This window comes from Cervus canadensis, chromosome X, assembly GCF_019320065.1.
Source record: "Cervus canadensis isolate Bull #8, Minnesota chromosome X, ASM1932006v1, whole genome shotgun sequence".
Taxonomy (NCBI): domain Eukaryota; kingdom Metazoa; phylum Chordata; class Mammalia; order Artiodactyla; family Cervidae; genus Cervus; species Cervus canadensis.
Genome location: NC_057419.1, coordinates 16151571 through 16176611, shown reverse-complemented (window position 1 = coordinate 16176611; position 25041 = coordinate 16151571). Strand labels below are relative to the sequence as shown.

Below are 25041 nucleotides of genomic sequence, written 5' to 3'. Positions count from 1 at the left end.
TGGGAGCAAGTTGGTATTTAGCTCATGGCTGAGTGTACACTCAGGATTTGGAAGAACTAAACACAGGTGCAGCTGAGTTTCTACTGGGCTTCCCCTAGTAGAGCATGCATGCATGCTAAGTTGCTTTTGTGTGCATGTGTGCTAAGTTGCTTTAGTCGTGTCTTTGTGACCCCAGAGACTGTAGCCTGCCAGGTTCCTCTGTCCATGTAATTCCCCAGGCAAAACTACTGGAGTGGGTTGCCATTTGCTTCTGCAGGGGATCTTCCCCACCCAGGCACTGAACCCCTGTTTCTTATGTCTCCTGCATTGGCAGGTGGGTTCTTTACCGCTAGCACCACATGGGAAGCCCTATCACTTGGTTGGCTCAGCTCAGATTCTGTTTAACTTCTGTTCCCCATTAAGCTCCAACTCTGACTAATGGGCAACAGAAACATTCTGGTTCTCTAGACTTTACCATTGGCTCAAGGACCTGAGCTTCCCTGATAGCTCAGAGAGTAAAGTATCTGCCTACAATGTGGGAGACGCAGGTTCAATCTCTGGGTCAGGAAGATCTCCTGGAGAAGGAAATGGCAACCTGCTCCAGTATTCTTGCCTGGAGAATCCCATGGATGGAGGAGCCTCGTAGGCTACAGTCCATGAGGTCACAAAGAGTTGAACACGACTGAAAGACTTCACTTTCACTTTCACTTTCAAGGACCTGAAGGGATTCGAACACTGGTCAACCAAAGGGAACCAGAATCCCAACATCTGCTTTCCCTGGTGTTGTGTTCTCCTTATGTCCTTGATGAGTATTTTCCTTGTTCTACCACAAAGGGTTCCACAGCAAAGTAATACTGTTTTTCTTTTTTTAAACAATTATTTTCTTTATTTATTTTTGGCTGTGCAGTCTTAATTGTTGCATGGACTTTCTCTAGTTGTGGTGTGTGGGCTTCTCATTGCAGTTGCTTCTCTTGTGGAGCACAGACTCTAGGCATATAGGCTGCATTAGTCATGGTTCCTGGGCTTTAGAGCATAGGCTTAGTAGTTGTGGTGCACAGGCTTAGTTGCCTTGTAGCATGTGGGATCTTCCAGGATCAGGGATCAAACCTGTGTCTCCTGCATTGGCAGGCATATTCTTTACCACTGAGGCACCAGGGAAGCCCCTGTTTTTCTTAAAATATTTTCAGTGTTCAGCTTGGGAAACCTGACCTCTTTTGCCAGGGGCAGTTATTAGTTGAGTCTTTCAGTTGTGTCCAACTCTTTGCAACCCTATGGACCATAGCCCACCAGGCTCCTCTGTCCATGGAATTCTCCAGGTAAGAAAACTAGAGTAGGTTGCCATTTCTTTCCCCAGGGGATATTCCTGACCCGAGGATTAAACCCTCATCTCCTACATTGCAGGAGGATTCTTTACTCCTGAACCACCTGGGAAGCCCATCCCAACAAGGGACATGTTCCTAACATGGGAGTCTGTCATGGCCAGGAACCTAGTGTTGCCTGCTGTGGGCTGGGGCATCTTGACCTCAGTAGGAAGGCTGCTCTTATTCCTGGTAGGTATTAGTTCCTTATGGCTGCTGTAACAGATCAGTGCAAACTAAGCCATGTGAAGCAACCCAAATTCCTTATCTCATTGTTCTGTGGGTTCAAAAGGGGCTAAAATCAAGGTGTTGGCAGGGCTGGTCCCTTCTGGAAGGTCTGAAGGAGAATTTCGTCATTGCCTTTTTGGCTATTTTGGTTCATTGGCTCCCTTCCCACCAGCCATGGCAGGACTCCAAGATCCACTCCTCTCAGCATGTCCTCTCCTCTGCCTCTTCTGTTTTCCTGTTGAAAGGACCCTAGTGATTCCATGGGCCCATCCGGATAATCCTAATCTCCCCATCTCAAGACCCTTAAGTATATCACATCTGCAAAATCCCCTTTGCCATTTAAGGTAACACCTTCTCGGGTTTCAGAGACTAGGGTGTGGACATATTTGGGGGCTATGACTCTGCCTGCCACACTGTGGTCTGCACATAACAATCTGTGATGGAGTTCATTAATCCGGGACCTTGAGATTGTGAAAGAGGGATGTGGTGCTGAACCAAAAGGCACTGTAAAAACTACTTGAAGAGGTCCTGTCACCCAACTCCAGGTCCTAGTCATCAGTAATGTTCACCGGGCACCTCCAAGAATGGCCTCCATTTTGGTCTAGTTGGGGTTTCTCTCTCTCACCTCTCTGGCTCCTGCTGATCTCTTTTGAGTTCCAGAAAGGGAGTGGGTGCATAGAAACAAGCAAGAATGTGTGATCATTTCACCTCTTTGCAGTCTTTAGTGCTCTGAACCCAGAGTGCTTAATAAATAGGCATTGTTACTTGGCATGGGAAAGGGTTCCGTTCTTGGCACTTTTGTGATAAATATCGGTTTTCTGCCCCTAAACCAAAACCCAGATGCCTAAAGGGAATGCCAGAACCCTAGAGCTGCCATTGTTGTCTCCCTGTAGCCAGTTGTGCCAGAGAGAGCGGTCAGAACCAAAGGGATGGAGTTCTGCTGTTCTTCTCCAGGACTGAAAAGGCAGGCACAGTAAATAACAGGAGAGAATGAGCTGCAAGGGTGCCCAAGCCCAGGGGGACTATTTAGGCCCAGACTGTCAACCAGGGCTGCAGATAGGAATCACTGGGAGAGATTTCCACAGTGCCTTTGCTTGGCCTGCACTGCGGAAGATTCACATCTAACTGGTTTGGGCATCAGAACTGTAAAAGGTCCCCAGATGATGCCAATGTTGAGTGAGTGCTAAGAACCAGGGTGGAGGGCCTCATGGGAAGAGGCCTTGCACCCACAGAAACTGTCCACACCTGGGCCTCACCACCTTCTGCATGTATTCAAGTCTGGCAAGTCTTGTTAAAATCTGATACTGACCCAGTGGGTCCAGGCTGAGGAGCCCAAGGTTCTGCGTGAGTTTCTAATCAGCTTCCAGGTGATGCTGATTTTGCTGGTCCAAGGACCAGGCTCAGCGTGAGCAGCTCTTTACTCATTTCACAGGAGGGACACCAGTGGCTTTGGGCGTGCTGCTGAATTTCTGCAGGTTTGTGGCCAAGTTGGAACCAGGTTGAATCACCTTCTTTCCAGTCCAGTGACCGTCCTATGTGACAGGACTCGTTTAGGTAAGAAAAGGATTCTACTGTGTTAGTCATCTGTGAAAATAGGGCCTTGACTGATGATACCAAAATTACCAAGGTTTAGCAACATGAAAAGAGAGAATTTAAGATAGTGTGAATTGCTCATATGAATTCCTTATAAGCAAAATGGGCATATGTGGTTTATTTGCTAAAGGCACCAAAGTCTACATCTATTCAGATTTCATATCATTTCATTTTCCTTCATGAAACATGATTTAAAAAAATTAATTAATTTATTTTAATTGGAGGCTAATTACTTTACAGTATTGTAGTGGTTTTTGCCATATATCAATATGATTCAGCCATGGGTGTACATGTGTTCCCCATCCTGAACTCCCCCTCCCACCTCCCTCCCTATCCCATCCTTCAGGGTCATCCCAGTGCACTGGCCTTGAGGGCCCTGTTTCATGCATTGAACTTGGACTGGTGATCTATTTCACATATGACAATATACATGTTTCAATGCTACTCTCTCAAATCATCCCACCTTCGCCTTCTACTACAGAGTCCAAAAGTCTGTTGTCTATATCTGTGTCTCTTTTGCTATCTCACATATAGGGTCATTGCTACCATCTTTCTAAATTCCATATATATGCACTAATATACTGTATTGATGTTTTTCTTTCTGACTTACTTCACTCCATATAATAGGCTCCAGTTTCATCCACCTCATTAGAACGGATTCAAATGTGTTCTTTTAAATGGCTGAGTAATATTCCATTGTGTATATGTACCACAGCTTTCTTACCCATTCGTCTGCTGATGGACATCTAGGTTGCTTCCATGCCCTGGCTATTGTAAACAGTGCTGTGATGAACACTGGGGCACACGTGTCTTTTTCACTTCTGGGTGAGTCACGATTTGAATGAGGAGAAACCATGATGACTATTAGCCTGTTAGTGGTAAACCCTGCACATGAGTCTGGTTGAAGGAGTGGGACCAAAGTTGGAGATGGTTGTTTCAAGCTGTCTGAGAGTTCTCAGATGGACATGTGGGGTGCTGTCCTGCTGGGGGACATCTCTGGTTGCTCTGTTCTCACCAGCAACAGAGGATTTTCTTTCCTTCCTTTCATTTCCCTCATTTCCCTTTCTCCCTCTTTCCTCCCTACCTGCCTTTCTTTCACAAACATTCAATGTGCTGTGCTTTGCTGTGCTTCGTTGCTCAGCCGGGTCCACCTCTTTGTGACCCCATGGACTGTAGCCCGCAAGGCTCCTCTGTCCATGGGGATTCTCCAGGCAAGCATACTGGAGCAGGCTGCCATTCCCCCTTCCAGGGGATCTTCCCAACCCAGGGATTGAATCCCGGTCTCCCATGTTGCAGGTGGATTTTTTACTGTCTGAGTCACCAGGGAAGCCCTTAAAATGGGTGCCCTGAAAACTCTGGTCTCTGAGAATCTCGCTACCCCAATCTAGTACAAATGTTTTAGAATGTTTAGCTCTTGAAATGAAAAGGAAATGAAAAGGAAAGAAAAGTCAAGGTTGCCAACTTTACAGTTTTGCACCATGGTTGAGTGGAAGGAGGTGGGCTAAGAGCCTTACATCTGGGGTGCCTCCTCTCCCCACCTTCCCCCATAGCTCCTTGCCCTTGGAAAAGCCACTTAGATCTTGCCTAACCCCACTGGTTAGAAGAAGTGGTAACATTATTTCTCTTGCTGGTGTGTCTGCTTGGGACAATGTGAGTTTATGAAAAGCAAAAATTAAAACTCACATGGCTTGAAGAATCATCACCTAGAGTTGGCATTTATTCAGAAAGAATGGCTAGAGAAAAGTTGATAATTAAAGAGAAATAATAAAACATGACTAGAACACTGAAGCCTGTAATGTCAGTGGCCACCATGCTCAATATCAATGCCTTTTGGAGAGGCTGTGCTGGTGGATTTTTTTTTCCAATTTATGTTGTCTTTACAGTCTGCCCTACATCTGAAAATACCACTGGCAAGAGAGCATGACATTAGCCTAGGATAACATTCAAAGCAGTTGTTTACAAAAACATTGTTGGGTGTGGTTCTTATATTTTTCTTGTATTTCTTGGGTTTGGGTTATGAAAAGTTGAAGTTTGGATATTGAAGAGCTGTGAGGAGCACCCAGGGATTGTGGGTGAGGAAATGGATCTTGACATTGACCCCAAGCCCTGCCGTCTGGGTGACAACCAAGCGAGATGTATGGATGATTCCAGGCCACTGGCCAAAGAGCTGCCTGGGGTCTTGGTTAAAAATGTGGATTCCAGGGTGCTGTCCTTGAAGCTGACAACCTAGGTGGATCAGGGAAATTATATTTTAAAAGCTCTCCTGTTGGTCATACAGCTCAGCTAGATTGTACACACTTTAGGCTGCATGGGACATGGGATTGTTTGGGGCTAAGCTTGGGCTCTTCAGCCAAATAGGATTGATAAATAATTGAACTAGATCAAGGGGGCAGGGACTTTTTAGGAAAATGTGGTTCCAGATTGCATTGTGCAAAGTTGCTTCAGTCATGTCTGGCTCTTTGCAACCTTAGGGTCTATAGTCTTGCAGGCTCCTCTGTCCATGGGGATTCTCAAGGCAAGAATACTAGAGTGGGTTACCATGCCCTCCTCCAGGGGATCTTCCTGACCCAGGGATTTAACCCATGTCTCTTGCATCTCCTGCACTGGCAGGTGGGTTCTTTACCACTGGCGCCCACCTGGGAATCCCAGAGAAGGGAAAAGAGCTAGCAATTCTTGAATATTTTTTATGGATCAACCACCATGCTAAAAGCTTTATAGAGATTAATCTTTGGCATTTATATATGTATTCACTTTTAGCAAATGAGGAAACTGACACTTAAAAAGCTTAGGCAATTTGGCCCAAGACATAGAAGTGCTGGGGCAGTGGTTTGAACTCAAGTCTGTATGACTCTGCAGCTCAAAGCCCAAGAAGGGGAGGAAAAGAGACAAAGTTGTATTCTCCCCTACCCCACCCCCAAGAGAAAAGACAGTTTCTCTTTGGAAGGATTTGAGTGAATTTACATACAGCTACTGCAAGGAACTGACAAAAGGACATCAGATAAATTTTAGTTGTTGTTAAAAGTCTCATTATGTTTGAGAGGATGAATCTTGATAAGTGTGGTCCAAACAAAGAAACTTAGGGAAGAATTATAATATCACACAGATATTAAACATCTGTGTGATTAATTTTGTTTGGTTAACACCAAAGGCCAGTGTTTTCCCTTGGAATAACCTTAAATGTAATAAATTGATGTTTTAAATATAATATTTGCTGTATAATTTTATTCTGCTTTGTTAGCTTATGTTAGCCCAATAAAATCTGACAGTGGAACAAAAGACTCTCCTTGGGGTGATATTTTAATTGTCATAAAAATGTCATATAGATTAAGGGGCCAGCTGAGCCCTTACAGTTTCTCAGGGACTAGAGAAATTATTAAAAAAAATAGGCATGCTATTTCAAAGATAAAATACTGACCGTGATTCCAGCCATAATGTTCTTTTTATGTGAATTTTGCCAAATACAAAGTCATGAATTATATTAATTCCCAGAAATCATCTTCCAAAACACTTGCATGAAATACTAGAGATTTCTTCTTCCTCCTCCTTTTTCTCTTTGCTCATCCCCCCTTCACTTTTTTTAAAAACTTTATTTTGTGTTGGGGTATAGCCAATTAGCAAACAATATTGTGATAGTTTCAGGTGAACAGGGAAGGGACTCAGCCATACATGTACATGTGTTCATTCTCCCTCAAACTGCCCTCCCATCCAGGCTGCCACGTAACATTGAGCAGAGTTCCCTGTGCTATATAGTATGACCTTGTTGGGTATCCATTTTAAATACAGCCATGTGTACATGTATCCCCAAACTCCCAAACTCCCTAATTATCCCTTCCCCCCTTCACTTTTTATTATGGGGAATTTTGAATTAACACAAAAGTGTACGTGATTGTATAGCAAATTCCTTATACCCCAAGTACTTAATTCTGTAGCAATTTCTGCCCTTCCACTTGTGCTCAGCTTTGAGTCCAGTGGATTCTCTGGTCCTTTATTTCTGGCTTTTCCTGCAGCAGTTGAGAAACATACGATTAAATAGATTTTTCCTCTCAGTTATGATTACCGCCTTCCTTGGAGTGTCTAGCCGCCCTTCCCCTATTGGGAAGAAATACATCTAGACTCTAAGACTGAGTTACTTAGATCAGTAGGTTAGATCTTTGGCAAACTACTACTGCAGGTCGAATCTGGCTGCTACTTGTTTTTGTAAATAGGGTTTTATTGACCCATTCGTTTATGTTTTTACTGACTATGGGTACTTCCTTGCTAGGGCTTCCCTGGTGGCTCAGTGGTAAAGAATCCGTCTGCCAATACAGGGAACTGGGGATCTGATCCCTGAGCTGGAAAGATCTCCTGAAGGAGGAAGTGGCAACCCACTCTAGTATTCTTGCCTGGAGAATTCCATGTGCAGAGGAGCCTGCTGGGCTATAGTCCATGGGGTCAGAAGAGTTAGACATGACTGAGTGACTAAACAACAGCCATACTTCCCTGCTACAGGGTGGTAGGGTTGTAATGGACTACAAAGCTGAAAATAGGTACTTTCTGGGCATTTCCAGAGAAAATTGTCTAACCCCTGGATTGCAGGAACTGCTGTTCAGACGAGGGTTTTAAATTAAGGTATACTCAGAAAAAATGAGTGTCCCCCAGATAAGTGTTTAATACCCAGACTGAAAGAACACTGACCATGTGAAATTTACTGGTTACTATGGCTGAGGAACAGAGCCATCTATGGTTCTGAAATCTTCTGCCTGAAAGTGACATATCACATTTGCTCATGTTTTATTGGCCTAGGCAAGTCAGCTGACTGTACCTTTCAAGGAGATACAGAGTGCAGTTGTACTGTAAGCAGAACACTGATGAAATTCACTGCGTGCATTGGATGACTAGCCAAAATCTCAATGAATCACTGCCAGAGGCCGACACACACACTTAGAAAATACCAAAATTCTTCTAATATTTCTTAAATGTCTAAAAATGTTTCTAATAATTTAACTGAGTTGCAATCTTGCATTGTTCACTTAAGAATTTTCTGAGGAAGGGGATGGCAGAGGATGAGATGGTTGGATGGCATCACCGACTTGATGGACATGAGTTTGAGCAAGCTCTGGCAGTTGGTGATGGACAGGGAAGCCTGGCGTGCTGCAGTCCATGGGGTCACAAAGAGTCGGACAAGACTGGAGTGACTGAACTGAACTGAGGAGTTTCCATCTTAAGGGCTTGCTTCCCTGGTGGCTCAGACAGTAAAGAATCTGACTGCAATGCAGGAGACCCAGGTTCAGTGCCTGGATCAGGAAGATCCCCTGGAGGAGGAAATGGTAACCCACTCCAGTATTCTTGCCTGGAGAATCCCATGCACGGAGGAACATGGCGGGCTACAGTCCATGGGGTCACAAAGAGTCAGACATGACTGAGTGACTAACACTTTTACTTTTCCTCTTAAAACTTCAAATGCCTTGTTTTTCAATATTATATATACAAATCACTGTGTCTGGGGGAAAAAGAAAACATACATGTCTACAATCAAATTAGAATAGTTGCAGTTTTACACAAACTATTGAAAGTGACTTAAAACAGAAGCAGTGGAAAGAAACAAAACAATGATATCTTCATATAGTTGGAACTTAGAGGAAAAATTCCAAGTGTTTTAATTTGTAGGCACAGCATGCCATAAGTATGCTGATAGGCAGAACTTGTCTCTGCCAGAAGCAAACACCTCTCAGTTCCCAGAAACGTTGACCATCTTTGATGGTTACAGGGCTGACAGAATGCCCTGGAATATTCTTGGCATCAGTCTATAGTTGCTGTGAAAAGTTGCACTCTTCTGGCTGTGGTTTGTTCACTTCCCTCCTTTTTGGCACCTGGTTGTGAAGAGGGGGAAGGTCTGTAAAGATATTACTATGGATGAGGAATCCTCAGATTACAATCCTCAGGGCAATTCTGGCCCACTGCCTGTTTTTTTAAATAAAGTTTTATTGGAGCAGAGCTGTGCTCATTCATGTTCATGTCCTTCATGGCTGTTGTCCTGCTACTGTGGCAGAGTAGTTGTGACAGACAGGCCTGTGAATCTAAATCTATTTACTATCTTATCCGTTGCTGAAAAAATTTACTAACCCTGCTTTTAACATCTTTCCCAGCTACATAAGAAGGTCTTTATGTAAACTTTACACCCACCTAGAAAGTTATGTCGAACCTCTCGACCTTGTACAGAGTAGGATGCTGTAATATATGAATTTTATAAGGATTTTAATAATTATTACTTTTTTTTAAGTCTTTCAAAAATTGTATTGTTTAGTACCTGACCTCACCTAATGTCCTCATCCTCAAACAAACGTAGATGAACCAAAGTTTCTAAATTTAATGTGGTCCAATTTATCAAATATCTCCTATGTTCTTTTGGTGTATTGAATTATTTTGGGGTCCAATATGTTAATTTGTTAAAAATTTAAGAGTAGTTCTTTTATGTTTTAAGAAATGTTACTCTACATAAGCTTGAAAAGATCTTATTCTATATTACCTTTTATTTTATTTATTTTTTTTGTGCTTAGATTTTTTTCTTTCATTTATTTTTATTAGTTGGAGGCTACTTACTTTACAATATTGTAGTGGTTTTGCCATACATTGACATGAATCAGCCATGGATTTACATGTGTTCCCCATCCTGAACCCCCAGCCCATCTCTCTGGGTCATCCCAGTGTACCAGCCCTGAGCACTTGTCTCATGCATCCAACCTTATTATTACTTTTGATAAATGGAACATTTTTCTTCTTGATCTTCCTGTTTTCCATATGCTACCTTCAGTCCACAGAAAATTTCAGAATGTTCTGGATTCGGCATTACTCGTTTCACCTTCATTCCTGGACTTTGCTTGTGGCTCAGCTGGTAAAGAATCTGCCTGCAATGTGGGAGACCTGGGTTCAGTCCCTGGGTTGGGAAGATCTGCTGGAGAAGGGAAAGGCTACCCACTCCAGTATTCTGGCCTGGAGAATTCCAGGACTGTATAGTCCATGGAGTCCCAAAGAATCAGACACGGCAGTGACTTTTACTTCCTCTTGAAGTGTGATTCTCGACTCTCTGGCATTTTGCTTCTTTTTATCTAATAAACCCTTCTCGGTCCCTTGTCTGCCCTGTCTTCCTCAACACCCTGGAAATATTGGCATTCCCCATGGTTTTAAGGGAATGCCAATCCAGATCTTTCTCCTGAGGGCTGCGCTCTTCATTCTAGAATCCTCTCTCCTGGATCTCTCCACTCCCAGGGATTACAAGCTGTGTACCTTCCTCACTGGGCTCATCCCCTTCTCCTCTAAACCTGCTCTTCCTTCTGTCTTTCCTGGTCATAGAAACTCCATGACCCTAGCTAGAGATTCAGGAGTCCATACTGATTTTTTTCCCTCTGCAAGTTGGCTACCAAGACCCACAGATTCTATCATCTAAATCTCTCCCAAACATGTGGCCTTCTCTCTGTGTCTGCTATTTCTTCAGACTCTCATCATGTCTTGTTTGAACTGCCTCTCACCGCTCTCCTGGTGACAGCCAACTCCACATTAATCAATACCCACACTGACACCAGAGTCACCAGCCTCAAATGCGCATTTGATGATACTCACATATTGAAAACTTGCCTGTGGGTCCTCATCACCCACACAACATTTAAGGAAAAGTTCAAGGAATGTGGATGTCTTCATAGCATGGCTTTTAATTAGCTGTTCAGCCCCATTTCCCAGCGTCCTTTTACCTCAAACTTTTTGCTGCTTGCTCAAGCCAGTGCATTCTTTGGCCCATGATACTTGCCTCTGACCTGAGTGTCTTTTTCTACGTTTTTTAAAAGTATTTTTTTTAATTGAAGCATAATTGCTTTACAGAATTTTGTTGTTTTCTGTCAAACCTCAACATGAATCAGTCATAAGTATCCATATATCCTCTCCCTTTTGAACCTCCCTCCCATCTCCCTGCCCATCCCACCCCTCTAGGTTGTTACAGAGTCCCTGTTTGAGTTTCCTGAGCCATACAGCAAATTCCGTTGGCTATCTATTTTACATATGGTATTGTAAGTTTCCATGTTATTCTTTCCATATATATCACCATCTCCTCCCTTCTCCCCATATCCATAAGTCTATTCTCTATATCTGTTTCTCCATTGCTGCCCTGTAAATAAATTCTTCAGTACGATTTTTCTAGATTCTGTATATGTGCATTAGAATATGATATTTCTCTTTCTCTTTCAGACTCACTTCACTCTGTATAATAGGTTCTAGGTTCATCCACCTCATCAGAACTGACTCAAATGTGTTCTTTTTTTATGGCTGAGTAATATTCCATTATGTATATGTACCACAACTTCTTTATCCACTCATTTGTCGATGGATATCTAGGTTGCTTCCATGTTCTAGCTATTGTAAATAGTGCTGCAGTGAACAATGGGGTACATGTGTCTTTTTCAATTTTGGTTTCCTAAGGGTATATGCCTAGGAGTGGGATTGCTGGGTCATATGGTGGTTTTATTCCTAGTTTTTTAAGGAATCTCCATACCATCTTCCATAGTGGCTGTATCAATTTACATTCCCACCAACAGTGCAAGAGCTCTGTTGCCTTTTCTCCACACCCTCTCCAGCACTTATTGTTTCTGGACTTTTTGATGATGGCCATTCTAACTTTTGTGAGGTGATATCCTATTGTAGTTTTGATTTGCATTTCTCTAATAATGAGTGATGTTGAGCATCTTTTCATGTGTTTGTTAGCCATCTGTATGTCTTCTTTGGAGAAATGTCTGTTTAAGTCTTTTTTCCCACTTTTTGATTGGGTTGTTTGTTTTTCTGACATTGAGGTGTATGAGCTGCTTGTATAGTTTGGAAATTAATCCTTTGTGAGTTGTTTCACTTGCTATTATTTCCCCCCTTCTGAGGATTGTCTTTTCACCTTGCTTATAGTTTCCTTTGCTGTGCAAAAGCTTTTAAGTTAATCAGGTCCCACTTGTTTACTTTTGTTTTTATTTCCATTACTCTAGGAGGTGGGTCATAGAGGATCTTGCTTTGATTCATGTCATCGAGTGCCTGCCTATGTTTTCCTCTAACAGTTTTATAGTTTCTGGTCTTACATTTAGGTCTTTAATCAATTTTGAGTTGATCTTTGTGTGTGGTGTTAGGAAGTGTTCTAATTTCATCCTTTTACATGTAGCTGTCCAGTTTTCCCAGCACCATTTATCAAACAGGCTGTCTTTGCCCCATTGTGTATTCTTGCCTCTTTTGTCAAAAAGAAGGTACCCATAGGTGCATGGGTTTATTTCTGGGCTTTCTATCTTGGTCCATTGGTCTGTATTTCTGTTTTCATGCCAGTGCCATACTGTCTTAATGACTGTAGCTTTGTAGTATAATCTGAAGTCAGGAAGATTGATGCCTTCGGCTCCATTCTTCTTTCTCAGGACTGCTTTGACTATTCAGGGTCTTCTGTGTTTCCATATGAATTGTGAATTTTTTTGTTCTAGTTCTGTGAAAAATGCCATTGGTAATTTGATAGGGATCACATTGGATCTGTAGATTGCATTTGGTAGTATAGTCATGTTCATGATATTGATTCTTCCTACCCAGGAACATGGAATATCTCTCCATCTGTTTATGTCATCTTTTATTTCTTTCATCAGTGTTTTATAATTTTCTGTGTACAGTTATTTTGTCTCCTTAGGTAAGTTTATTCCTAGATATTTAATTCTTTTTGTTGCAATGGTGGATGAGATTGATTACTTAATTTCTCTTTCTGATTTTTTTATTGTTAGTATATAGGAATGCAAGTGATTTCTGTGTATTGGTTTTGTATCCTGTGACTTTGCTAAATTCACTGATTAGTTCTAGTAATTCTCTGATAGTATCTTTAGGGTTTTCTATGTACAGTTTCATGTCATCTGTAAAAACTCTGAGAGCTTTACTTCTTCTTTTCTGATCTGGATTCCTTTTATTTCTTTTTCTTCTCTGATTGATGTAGCTAGGACTTCCAGAACTTTAACAGAACAGAAATTTAAGAATTTTTTTAAAAATTCACTTACACATTTACACTCATAATTAGATATGAAATGATCAAGAGTTTCTATACTATGTTTATTTTCTGGACATTATTATTTCCTTTAATTTATGAATGTAACTAGAAAGCTTCTATTGAGTGGGTATTAAAAATTACTCCTCTCTGTGTGGAACACACTGTTTACCCTACTGTTGGGAGACATTTTGTTGCCTAAAACTTTTTATAATTTAGCTCTGGTGTCTAGGTTTTTATAATTCAGCTCTACTGTCTAGGCTTCTTGTTTCACTTTGTTTAGGCTGAGAATTTTCTCATCTATTTCTAGTATTGTAAGAGTTTCTGTTAGGAATGCATCTCTGTTGTTGTTTAATTGCTCAGTCGTGTCCAACACTTTGCCACCCCATGGACGGTAAGCTGACCAGGCTCCTCTGTCCATGGGGATTCTCCAGGCAAAAATACTGGAGTGGGTTGCTATGTTCTCCTACAGCAGATCTTCCTGACCCAGAGATAGAACTCACGTCTGCTATGTCTCCCGCCATTACAGGCAGATTCTTTACTACTGTGCCAAAATATACATTGTGTGCAAGAAACCCACTTTAATTATGAAGATTCATAATCAGTGAAAAGTAAAGATGGAGAAGCCCAAACAAGCATTTATCTTTAGCCAATTAATAATAAGCAAAAACCTTCGTTTTATTTTGCCTTCATTTATTTATGACACTCTTTCTTTCTTAACTCATAGCTTCTCTTTAAGATCATCTTACTCTGTGTAAATAACTACTTTTAACATTTTTTACAGACCAGATATCTGCTGAGAATGAATTCTGTAACTTTTTGTTCATATGAGAATATCTACTTCTCCTTTATTTGTGAAGGATAATTTTCCTGAGGATGAGGTGTACTGCTACTGGTGGTTGGGTGATGCCAAGTCTTGTATTCAAGTGGTTTCCTTTGTGTTAGTTCTCACTGTTTGATACTCCCTAGGGTTAGGAGTTCTCTGGTTATCTAGGGTCTTGGAGTCAGTGCTCCCACTCCAAAGGCTCAGGGATGGATCTCTGGCCAGGAACAGAGCTTCCACAGGGAGTTTGTTATGGCAGTAAGTTAGATTAAAACAAGGATCCAAAAGCAACCAAAGATGAGCTGCAGACAAATGGCAGTTACAATGTCAGGCAAATAATAGTCTACGGCCATACCACCCTGAACGCGCCCGATCTCGTCTGATCTCGGAAGCTAAGCAGGGTCGGGCCTGGTTAGTACTTGGATGGGAGGCAAATAATAATTAAAATAATGAAATATACACATATACACCCATAGGCAAAATCAAAACAGTCCAACAACAAAAAAAGTACAATAGATTGACCTAGCGAACAAAGGAAACCAAAAATGATATCTACCAGTAAAGAACAAAACTAACTAAAGCACAAACTGGAAAAGAAAACTAAAGGAAGGTGCCAAGTGGGGAATAAAGCAATGAAAACTAACAAATATGGTGAGAGGAAAGGAAAGAAAGAAAAGGAAAAAAGAATAGATATGCAAAGTCAAATAGAGTTAGATAAAGAAGATTCATATATATTAAAGATTAACTGCAAGTGGGAAAGAATAGTAGGAAAAGCAAACGAAGGAATAATGTAGAAAAGTAATAAGTTTGAAAATTTTAAATTAAAAAAAGAGGAAAAAAAAAACAAAAAAAACAAAACCCCACAGAACAGCAAAAGTCCAACATAGAGGCAGAGGTTTATAAAAACAATTAGAGGTATGATTTAAAAAAAAAACCAAACCTCAAAAGGTTAAGTAGATTTCATAAAAGTGAAGTGAAATTCTGTCAGCCATGTCCAACTTTTTGCGTCCCTATGGACTATACATTCCATGGAATTCTCCCGGCCTGAATACTGGTGTGGGGAGCCTTTCACTTCCCCATGGGACCTTCCCAACCCAGGGATCGAACCCGGGTCTCCTGCATTGAAGACGGATAATTTACCAGCTGAGCCACCAGGGAAGCCCAAGAATATTGGGAAGCAAGCCTTGCATGGTCCTGACTGCTCTTTTTTTATTCCCAAGTTTAGGAGAAAGACTCGAGTTGTTTTTCTCATTTCGTGGGTGAAATTAGATTTCATAGTGCGAATAAAATCGACAACTACAGCAGAGGAGCGGAAAAAGAAAAAGAAGAAGAGAAAAAAATCCAAAAGAAACTGCTGAACATGTCAAAATATAAGAATAGTATATATTTTTCTTGAGTCGCTGCTGTCAGCGTCCTTTCCCTTGCTGGGAGTCATAGTTCACCTCGACTCCCCAGGATGCCCTCCAACACTGTGTTGGTCTCAGGACCTGCTGTGGGGGCAGCTCAGACTCTAATCTGGTCCTACACCTGTGTGTTCTTGCCTCCAATGTCCATAGCTATCAGAACTAGTGCATTTTCTTTTGTGGGAGCTCTCAATGACCTTTTATATATTCCATAGACACAGAGTCTGCCTAGTTGTTTGTCTGGATTTAATCTGTAGCTTGTATAGCTGGTAGGAAGGTTTTAGGTCTTCTTCCTTAGCCACACTGCCCCTGGGTTTCAATTGTTTTATTTCCATCTCTGCATTAGGTTCGTCTCCTGGGTTTGCTCCTGAGGCTGACCTGGAGGACTTGGGTTTGCCCCTGTGAGGGCCAGGTGTGGAGGTGGTGCAGCTGCTTGAGTCACAGGGGTTCTGGCAGCACCAGGTACTCAGGGGAGTTGGTGGCTAGGGCAGCAGGAAATATACTGCTCTAGAAGGGTATGGCAATCAGTAGTGACCAATATGCTCCAGTATTCTTGCCTGGAGAACCCCCTTCCCTGACAGAGGAGCCTGGCAAGCCACAGTCTAGAGGGTCGCAAAGAGTCAGACACTACCAAGGTGACCCTGCACATATAGAGGCAAGACTTTTTTTTTGCCTGTGGCAGCTCTGCCCCAGTGAGAGTTGAGAATGAAGGTGGCAAAGTTGCTTGGCTTGTGGGGATGCTGGTGGTGCCAAGTGTGCAAGGACTCAGACTGCCTCTGCCGCAGGAGTTATGGCCCTATCAGAGTCTTTTTTCCAGCCTCTTTGTAGCTGGTGATCAGGAGGCCTCTTTGGCCAGTCTTTCTCCATAGCTCTTCCCTTTCAGTCACTTTGAGGACTCCCTTGCCTGGGGTCCTTCTCTGTTGTTTGGCACATCAGGCACACAGAGGGGCCCCCCTGGAAGGACTCCTCTGTAGATTGGCTCATCAGTCACTTAAAGGAGCACAATGGGTGGGGTCCTACTCTGTAGTTCTGTGCGGCAGGCACTTGATGGGCCAGCCTCTCTATTGTTCGGCTGCTGATGCTGGCGTGTGGGGTGAGAGAGGCTATGGTGATGGCTCCACCCCCTTCCAGTGACTCAGCAGTATCGCCTTGCTTCCATGGCTGCCTGGCTTACCTCCACAGGCATATCCCACCACAATCTCTTCCCTCACATCCCCTCGGTCCATCTCTCTACAGTCAACAGCAGCCCTCACCCTGGGATTACTCCACAGTCCCTATGTTCCCAGCTCACAGCTGCTGCACCTTCTAGGGGACCTGCATCCCTGTCTGGGGTGTGTATGGCTGCGGCAAGGACTGTCTGATTCTCATTGCATTTAGGCTGCCACAGATCAGCTGTTTCACTCTCAGTCTTAAATGTTTCTCCTCTGATCCAGACAGTTGCCCCGATGTGGGGATCGGACACCTACTTCAGTTCTCCCACCAACTGAGGGCAGATCCAGTCCTACTAATGCTCCTGTTTTCCCCACTAGTTCCTTGATCCTACCAAGTTTTGAGTGGTTCCATATATTCTTTTCTTCTGGTCATGTACTCCTGTCTGCTCTCAGCTAGTGTTCTGCAAGCACTTCTGTGTCTGAATGTGTATTCCTCATGTATCCATGGAGGGAGATGTACTCCATGTCCACCTACTCCTCTGCTGTGTTGTTGAGCTCAACTGTTTGAGTATTAGAAACAAGACTGCTATGAACATTCATGTGCACGTCTTCGGGTAAACATTATTTATTTTGTTCATTCTTGTTTGTATAAACCTATAAGTGGGATCTCTGGGTCACATGGTAACCCAATATTTAATTTTTAAAGCAACTTCCATAGTGTTTTCCACCAGGGTGTACCATTTAGTATTCCCATAAGCATGAAAGTTCAAATTTTTTCACATGTTCATCATACATATTCTTGTCTGTTCTCTCATTACAGCCATCATTTTCTTCTGCTGTGGTACTTAGCTGCCATCTGTATATCTTTATTTAGTGAATTTCATGTTCAAATATTTTGTCCAATTTTTTTTTGCATTGTAGCCTTTCATATATTTTGTCAAAGTTTTAAGTTTTTCAAACTTGAATGTTATTATTTTTTATTTTGATTTTCAATTGTCTATGCTACCATATAGAAAAGCATTTAATTGAATTTTATATATCAACTGTCTATCTTGCAACATTGCTTAAATTACTTCTTAGTTTTAGTTATTTTGTTTTTGCTGTAGATTTTATTAGCTATTCTACATAGATATTGCCTACAAATAAAAACAGTTTAATTCTTTTTCAAACTGGATAGCTTCTCAATCATTTTCTAATATGACTTCATGAAGAGAAATTCAGTATAATGAGAGTGGACATCCTTTTGTAGATTCTGATCTTAGAAGTAACACACTCAGTCTTCTACTATAAAGTGTGATGTTAATTATAGTTTATTACCTTCATCAGGTGGAGGAAGTTTTCTATTTCTAGTTTGCTAAGAGTTTTTTATACAGAATGTTCTGTTGTTCATTTGTCCATCTCTTTGCGACCCCGTGGACTGTAAGCCCACCTGGCTCCTCTGTCCACTGGGATTCTCCAGGCAAGAATACTGGAGTGGGTTGCCATGCCCTCCTCCAGGGGATTTTCCCAACCCAGAGATGGAACCCAGGTCTCCCAAATGCAAGCAGATTACTTACCAGCTGAGCCACCAGGGAAGCCCCAAAATACTGCAGTGGGTAGCCTATACCTTCTAGAGGGGATGTTTCCAACCCAGGAACTGATGTTAGATTTTTTTTTTTTTTTAATTTTTTATTTTTTTTAATTTTTTTATTAGTTGGAGGCTAATTACTTCACAACATTTCAGTGGGTTTTGTCATACATTGATATGAATCAGCCATAGATTTACACTTATTCCCCATCCCGATCCCCCCTCCCACCTCCCTCTTCACCCGACTCCTCTGGGTCTTCCCAGTGCACCAGGCCCGAGCACTTGTCTCATGCATCCCACCTGGGCTGGTGATCTGTTTCACCATAGATAGTATACATGCTGTTCTTTTGAAACATCCCACCCTCACATTCTCCCACAGAGTTCAAAAGTCTGTTCTGTATTTCTGTGTCTCTTTTTCTGTTTTGCATATAGGGTTATCGTTACCATCTTTCTAAATTCCATATATATGTGTTAGTATGCTGTATTGGTCTTTATCTTTCTGGCTTACTTCACTCTGTATAATGGGCTCCAGTTTCATCCATCTCATTAGGACTGATTCAAATGAATTCTTTTTGACAGCTGAGTAATATTCCATGGTGTATATGTACCACAGCTTCCTTATCCATTCATCTGCTGATGGGCATCTAGGTTGCTTCCATGTCCTGGCTATTATAAACAGTGCTGCAATGAACATTGGGGTGCACGTGTCTCTTTCAGATCTGGTTTCCTCAGTGTGTATGCCCAAAAGTGGGATTGCTGGGTCATATGGCAGTTCTATTTCCAGTTTTTTAAGGAATCTCCACACTGTTTTCCATAGTGGCTGTACTAGTTTGCATTCCCACCAACAGTGTAAGAGGGTTCCCTTTTCTCCACACCCTCTCCAGCATTTTTTTCAGCACTTACTGAGATGACCCTAATGAGCTTCATTCTTAGTTCCTTAGTAAATTGAATTACACTGATTGATTTTCAGATGTTAAACCGATCCTGACTCTTAGGGGCACAAAACTCAATACATTATGCTGTGTCATACTTTGTATATATCGGTGTAGTCTATTCTTCATTCTGGACACTTTCTATTGGTACCTCTTCAAGTGCACAATTTTATTCTGCTGCCCTGGCTAATCTGTCATTTCTTCCATCCACTGAGTTTGTCATCTGACACTATAGTTTTCATATCTGTAAGATCAAATGGGGTCTATTTTAGGATTTCCATGTCTCTCCTTACTTTTAGAACACACAAAACACAGTTATTCCAAGTATTTTAATGTCTCTGCCTGCAATTTCTAAAATCTATGCCACTTCTGCCTCAGTTTCAGTTCTCAAGGGAATTTTAGTATGATTTTTCTTACTTTTGTGAGATTAAATATATTCTTAACGTGGTTCGGGGCTAGTTCCACACTCTTCTTGTGAATTGGCTGCTCATGTCTTTTAAACATGTCTTCATAAAGTTAAAGGCCAGTGATACATCTTTCTTGTAAACTGTTGGCTTGTGTCTTTTGCCCATTTTTCTATCAGGTTTTAAGATCGTTCTTCTAAAAATTGTAAGAGTCATCTTTTGGGTTTGTTTACAGTGTGCTTTACTCTACCTCTTAAAATGTTCAGCAGCGTGATGGACCCTGGGTGAATAAGCAACAAGTGGACACCAGGGTGTGAACACTTCACAGGAAACCCAGGAAGACCCACTAAGCCAACAAACTGTCCCCAGGGGTGCACCTCAGGCTGGTTGACCCTACGAGTCAATTAGAAAAACTAGGACTGAGGTGGAGCACACAATCCGTTCCCCTTTCCTCCAGAGCCAACCAGCTCAATGAGAGACCATGGGAACTAGATGCACAGGACAGGATGACTCAGCGTTCCGTCCAAGAAGCTGGAAGCTCGTGGCAGCTGCTCATGGAAATGAATTCCACCATGGTTTTGGCTGTGAGGTAAGCTCCAAGGGAGCTTCCAGCAAGAAAACAAGATGAGAAAAGAGATTTGTGAGGGCACGTGTGGAGAAGACCTTTGCACACAAGGCTCACACAGCTCTGGGCAAGCTCCACCCCTTGCTGGGAATACTAATCAGCTGCAAGTGGTCATTTCTTGCATGGGATCACCCAGCACAACCTGAAACAAGCATTTCTCTGCCCCATCCCCATCACCCTGTTCAAACCCAAGCCTGGGTAGTACTCCTAGTGAGGTGACCCTGAGTCCTAGACTTGATGCGAGACAGCGCCATGTGGAGCAAGGGCAAGTGTATTCACTGCGTTCTCACAGCCTGAAGACAAGGGTTTCTGACTGGAGACCAGAAAACGGAGGCGAGCTTCAGGAACACTGAGACAAGGAGGCAGGATGGGAAAGGTTTCTGTCGGCTGGCCCAGAATTCCATGGGCTTCAAGGTGCATTAAGACCACACTGCAGAGGGAACGTGGAATGATTCTCACGTCCACAGACACTTAAACACAGCCTAGTTGTCATGGAGGGACTTTAGGCAAGGTATTAAAAACTAGATGAAGGTGAAAGGTGACAGAGAACAGAATGAAAGCCCGAGCAGTGTGGCTGAGGGGAAGGTTTGGAGGAGATGCACTCTGCCTGCCGTGTGACCCATCAGAGTTGACGTAGAGAGATGAGGGTGGCAGGTGAGTTTGGAGGCCTCTTTAGGGGCATTACAAATGCCTCATTTCTCCCAGCAAATCATCTGAATTGCTCCCCATCCTCCGCTAGACATGTCAGGATAGGGCTTTGTGATGTCAAGTCTCACCCAGGGCCACCATTGGCTGGGGAAGAGACTTGCTGACCTCATAAAGCATGAGGGTGAGGCTCCATGGGGACGGGTATATATAGGGGTGCTCAGGGGCTCTGAGCAGACCACTGGGAGTCCTCCAAATGACTGAGATGTCTGAGAAGCCACAAGACTCCAGAGTAGTTATGGAACACCCACCTCCTGTTACTCAGGAGAAGATGAAGACCTCCTATCAGTTGAGGTCCAGAAAAAATGTCAAGGTGAGCTGAACCCAGCCAAACTCCTCTTGCCCATCGACCCCACCCCAAAAGACACCCTCCCCTGTCCTTGCCTGGCACATAACCCTTCTCTGCCCACACCCCTTCTCCTGAAGCCATCGTTCCCACCCGTCTTCACACTCTTCCCTAAACCAGTGCCATTCTTTGCTCCCTCTCTTGTTTTCTCCAGATGGCCAGGGTAACCGTGAGGGTGAATAACTGCATTCTGGCAAAGCTGCCTAAGAAAACTCAGAAGACTCATACCACAAAGAAGCTTAAGAAAATCCGAGGCTCAAAGCTCTGTAGCCAGTGTTCCAAGGTGAAGGAAGGGCTGAATGAGAGCGAACGAGAGGACGTCCCAGAGACCATGGAGACCCCTGCCATTCCAGCTTATCAGAAGGAACCAGAGGACGTCCCAGAGACCATGGAGACCCCTGCCATTCCAGCTAATCAGAGTGAATCAGAGGACGTCCCAGAGACCGTGGAGACCCCTGCCATTCCAGCTAATCAGGACGAACCAGAGGACATCCCAGAGACCGTGGAGACCCCTGCCATTCCAGCTAATCAGGACGAACCAGAGGACATCCCAGAGACCATGGAGACCCCTGCCATTCCAGCTGGACCAGTGGACAGCCAGTGACTTCGGGGCATGGCTAGAGACCTCAGAAATCCTCAGGGGTCTCACTGCTGAGTACTGGCCAACAGTACAGATGCTGAATATTATAGCAACTGCATACATTAATAACGAAAATAAAATCAACCTGATGTGAAATTATGTTTGTCTCTGAGTTCTCTGATAGTGGGGGGCATAGAGGGCAGGGAAGGGATAAGTGTGTGAGGAGGGAGGGAGATGGCTTCTGTGGAGTTGGAGATGGGACCAGAAGGTCCAGGTTGCCAGAAAGTAGGGGGAAGAACTGGTTCCAGACTGAGCTTCAAAGACACACTTCCCATGGAGAAGAGGAAGAGGACTTGGTGTTTCTCTGTGTGAGTGCAGAGATGGACACTTAGCTGGGGAGCTGTCTCGTGTGTGGGGGGGCCGTGCCATTTGCTAAAAAGGCATATAAAGGAGCTGCCCCATCAAAAGAATGGAATATTGACATTTGCAGCAACATGGAAGGTAGAATATTGAGTAAAATAACTCAGACACAGAGAGACAAATACTGTATGATATCACTTATAGAATCTAAACATCCCGCAAAGTAGAGAATATGATAAAAATGGAGGCGCACAGATATAGAGAACCATCTACTGGTTACCAGCTGGGAGGGGAAGAGGGAGGGGCAATACAGAGGTGGGGGAGTGGGAGGCACGCAGTGATAGTTAGGTGGAAGATGAGCTCAGGGATGCATTGTACAACATGGGGAATAGAGCCAGGACTGTGTAATAACTATAAACGGAAAGCAAACTTTACCAATTGTATAATAAGAAAGAAAAGGAAAGAAAGAGGGGGGAGGAAGGAGGGAAGAAAGGAAGGAAAGAATGGCGTTTTTGGAGGTAAAAAAGCCAATATTGAGTAGGCTCTTTTTAGCAAAGGAATTTATTTTATTTTTTTAAATTTATTTGTTTTAATTGGAGGCTAATTACTTTATGATATTGTGGTGGTTTTTGCCATACATCGACATGAATCAGCCATGGGTGTCCATGTGTTCCCCATCCTGAACCCCGCTCCCACCTCCCTCCCCATCCCATCCCTCTGGTCAGCCCAGTGCACCAGCCCTGAGCACCCTGTCTCATGCATCAAACCTGGACTGGCTGTCTCTTTCACATATGATAATATACATGTTTCAATGCTATTCTCTCAGATCATCCCACCCTCGCCTTCTCCCACAGAGTCCAAAAGACTGTTCTGTACATCTGTGTCTCTTTTGCTGTCTCACATATAGGGTCATCGTTACCATCTTTCTAAATTCCATATATGCCTTAGTATACTGTATTGGTGTTTTTCTTTCTGACTTACTTCGCTCTGTATGATAGGCTCTAGTTTCATCCACCTCATTGGAACTGATTCAAATGTGTTCTTTTTAATGGCTGAGTAATATTCCATTGTGTCTATGTACCACAGCTTTCTTACCCATTCGTCTGCTGATGGACATCTAGGCTGCTTCCATGTCCTGGCTACTATAAACAGTGCTGCGATGAACACTGGGGTGCACGTGTCTCTTTCAGATCTGGTTTTCTCAGCGTGTATGCCCAGCAGTGGGATTGCTGGGTCATATGGCAGTTCTATTTCCAGTTTTTTATGGAATCTCCACAGTGTTCTCCATAGTGGCTGTACTAGTTTGCATTCCCACCAACAGTATAAGAGGCTTCTCTTTTCTCCACACCTTCTCCGGCATTTGTTGTTTGTAGATTTTTGGATAGCAGCCATTCTGACCAGTGTGAGATGGTACCTCATTGTTGTTTGATTTGCCTTTCTCTGGTAATGAGTGATGTTGAGCATCTTTTCATATGTTTGTTAGCCATCTGTATGTCTTCTTTGGAGCAAAGGAATTTAGAATAAGCAGTGAGCTCCCACAGGTGCGGCAGGGTGATTGGCCCACATCCAGTGCAGGCAATACTGGGAGGCGTTGCCTACGAAGAGTTTTATTACAAGAATAAAACCAAGTAAAAGCTGGTTCTGTTTTTATTAACATCTCCATACTCCAATATTCTAAAATAATGTCAGTAATTAAATACTTTTCCTCTACATAACCAAATTTTGTTGGTTTAAATTTTAAAAGTTTGTTGTCATTTATGTCAGGTTTTAATATTTTATATGTTATTCACAAGGTACAAAGTTTTAGTATACATATATACAAATGCACACACACACACACATATAAAATTTCATACAGCCACAGTTTTAGTACTTATTTTTAAAAATTCATCCTCTTCTATGAGGGAATTCATTAAGAGAAGATCTTGTTAAACAATTGTCACCAACACAGGCTGCCATGGTTACCACTGCTCCATTCCATAGAGCGTCCTTAATGGTTTGCAAGGCCTTGAGATCACTTCCTGCACAGCCTGCAGTCCCTGAGGGAATGTACTAATACACATCCCACATTCAAACAGTTGATTCTAAATACACAGTGATACCACAAATATTGTCAAGGTAAAAACATGCAATGTGCTTTTACTTATGTCTAAATCAGTGAAACAAAGTATTCACTGCAAGGCACAAACATTTTAGCTTGAAAAGGACAAAATCGTCTTATATTTGAACATAAAATATCTTGCTGAATTTGAAAAACTTTTTTTAAATGAAATTCATTCTTAATTGTCAGTTATTTTGAGACTATGGAACAAAGAAAAGAAAATTACATTAACTGGGACTGCTTAAGCTGTATCTTTTGCACACTTTTTTTCTTAAAAATTCCCTTACATTTTTACAGTCATAGCTAGACATAAAATGATCAATAGATTTTATACTATGTTTATTTTCTGGACATTACTATTTCCTTTAATTTATGAACATAACTAGAAAGTTGTTCTATTAAGTGGGTATTAAAAATTACTCTTCTCTCTTGTGTCGAACACACTGTTTACTCCAGGCCTACTCCTCTGCCATCTTGTTCTCTCTTTTTCTACCTTGATGCTGCTTCCTGCTCTTTTTCATCTTTTAAGTTTGAGTTCAAGAATCGCCTCCTCCTGGAAGCCTTCCCTGATTTCTCCAGGCTAGTGTATTGTAGGCACCTTACTTGTGATCTCCACATCACTTTAAGACCATCACTACTCTAGCACTCCCCATTCTAGGCTGCAACCAGGGAACTGTGTGTTTTTTCCCTTTAGACAGTGGTGTGCATGTTGACTCTTCTCTGACAATTAGTGTTCAGATGATGCCCAAGAGATGCCTAAAAATGTTAAATGGAAGAAGAATGAATGTCTCGTATTATTTCCCATATGTTGGATTTTCTGGCCAACTCATTGCTGCATTTTACAATTATCAGTACTCTCTCTCCTGGGTCCTGG

At 42.5% G+C, this 25041-nt stretch overlaps 1 protein-coding gene across 1 annotated transcript in view; it reads left to right on the top strand.

Moving 5' to 3' along the window:
- LOC122435416 (fibronectin-binding protein A-like) overlaps positions 1-21808 on the top strand; it is a 28073-nt gene extending 6265 nt beyond the window's left edge. Inside the window, exon 2 of the mRNA XM_043459577.1 lies at positions 21281-21808. Coding sequence (XP_043315512.1) covers positions 21281-21730 — 450 coding nt within the window. The 3' untranslated portion in view covers positions 21731-21808. The remainder of the gene's footprint in view (positions 1-21280) is intronic.
- The last annotated feature ends 3233 nt before the right edge of the window (positions 21809-25041 follow it).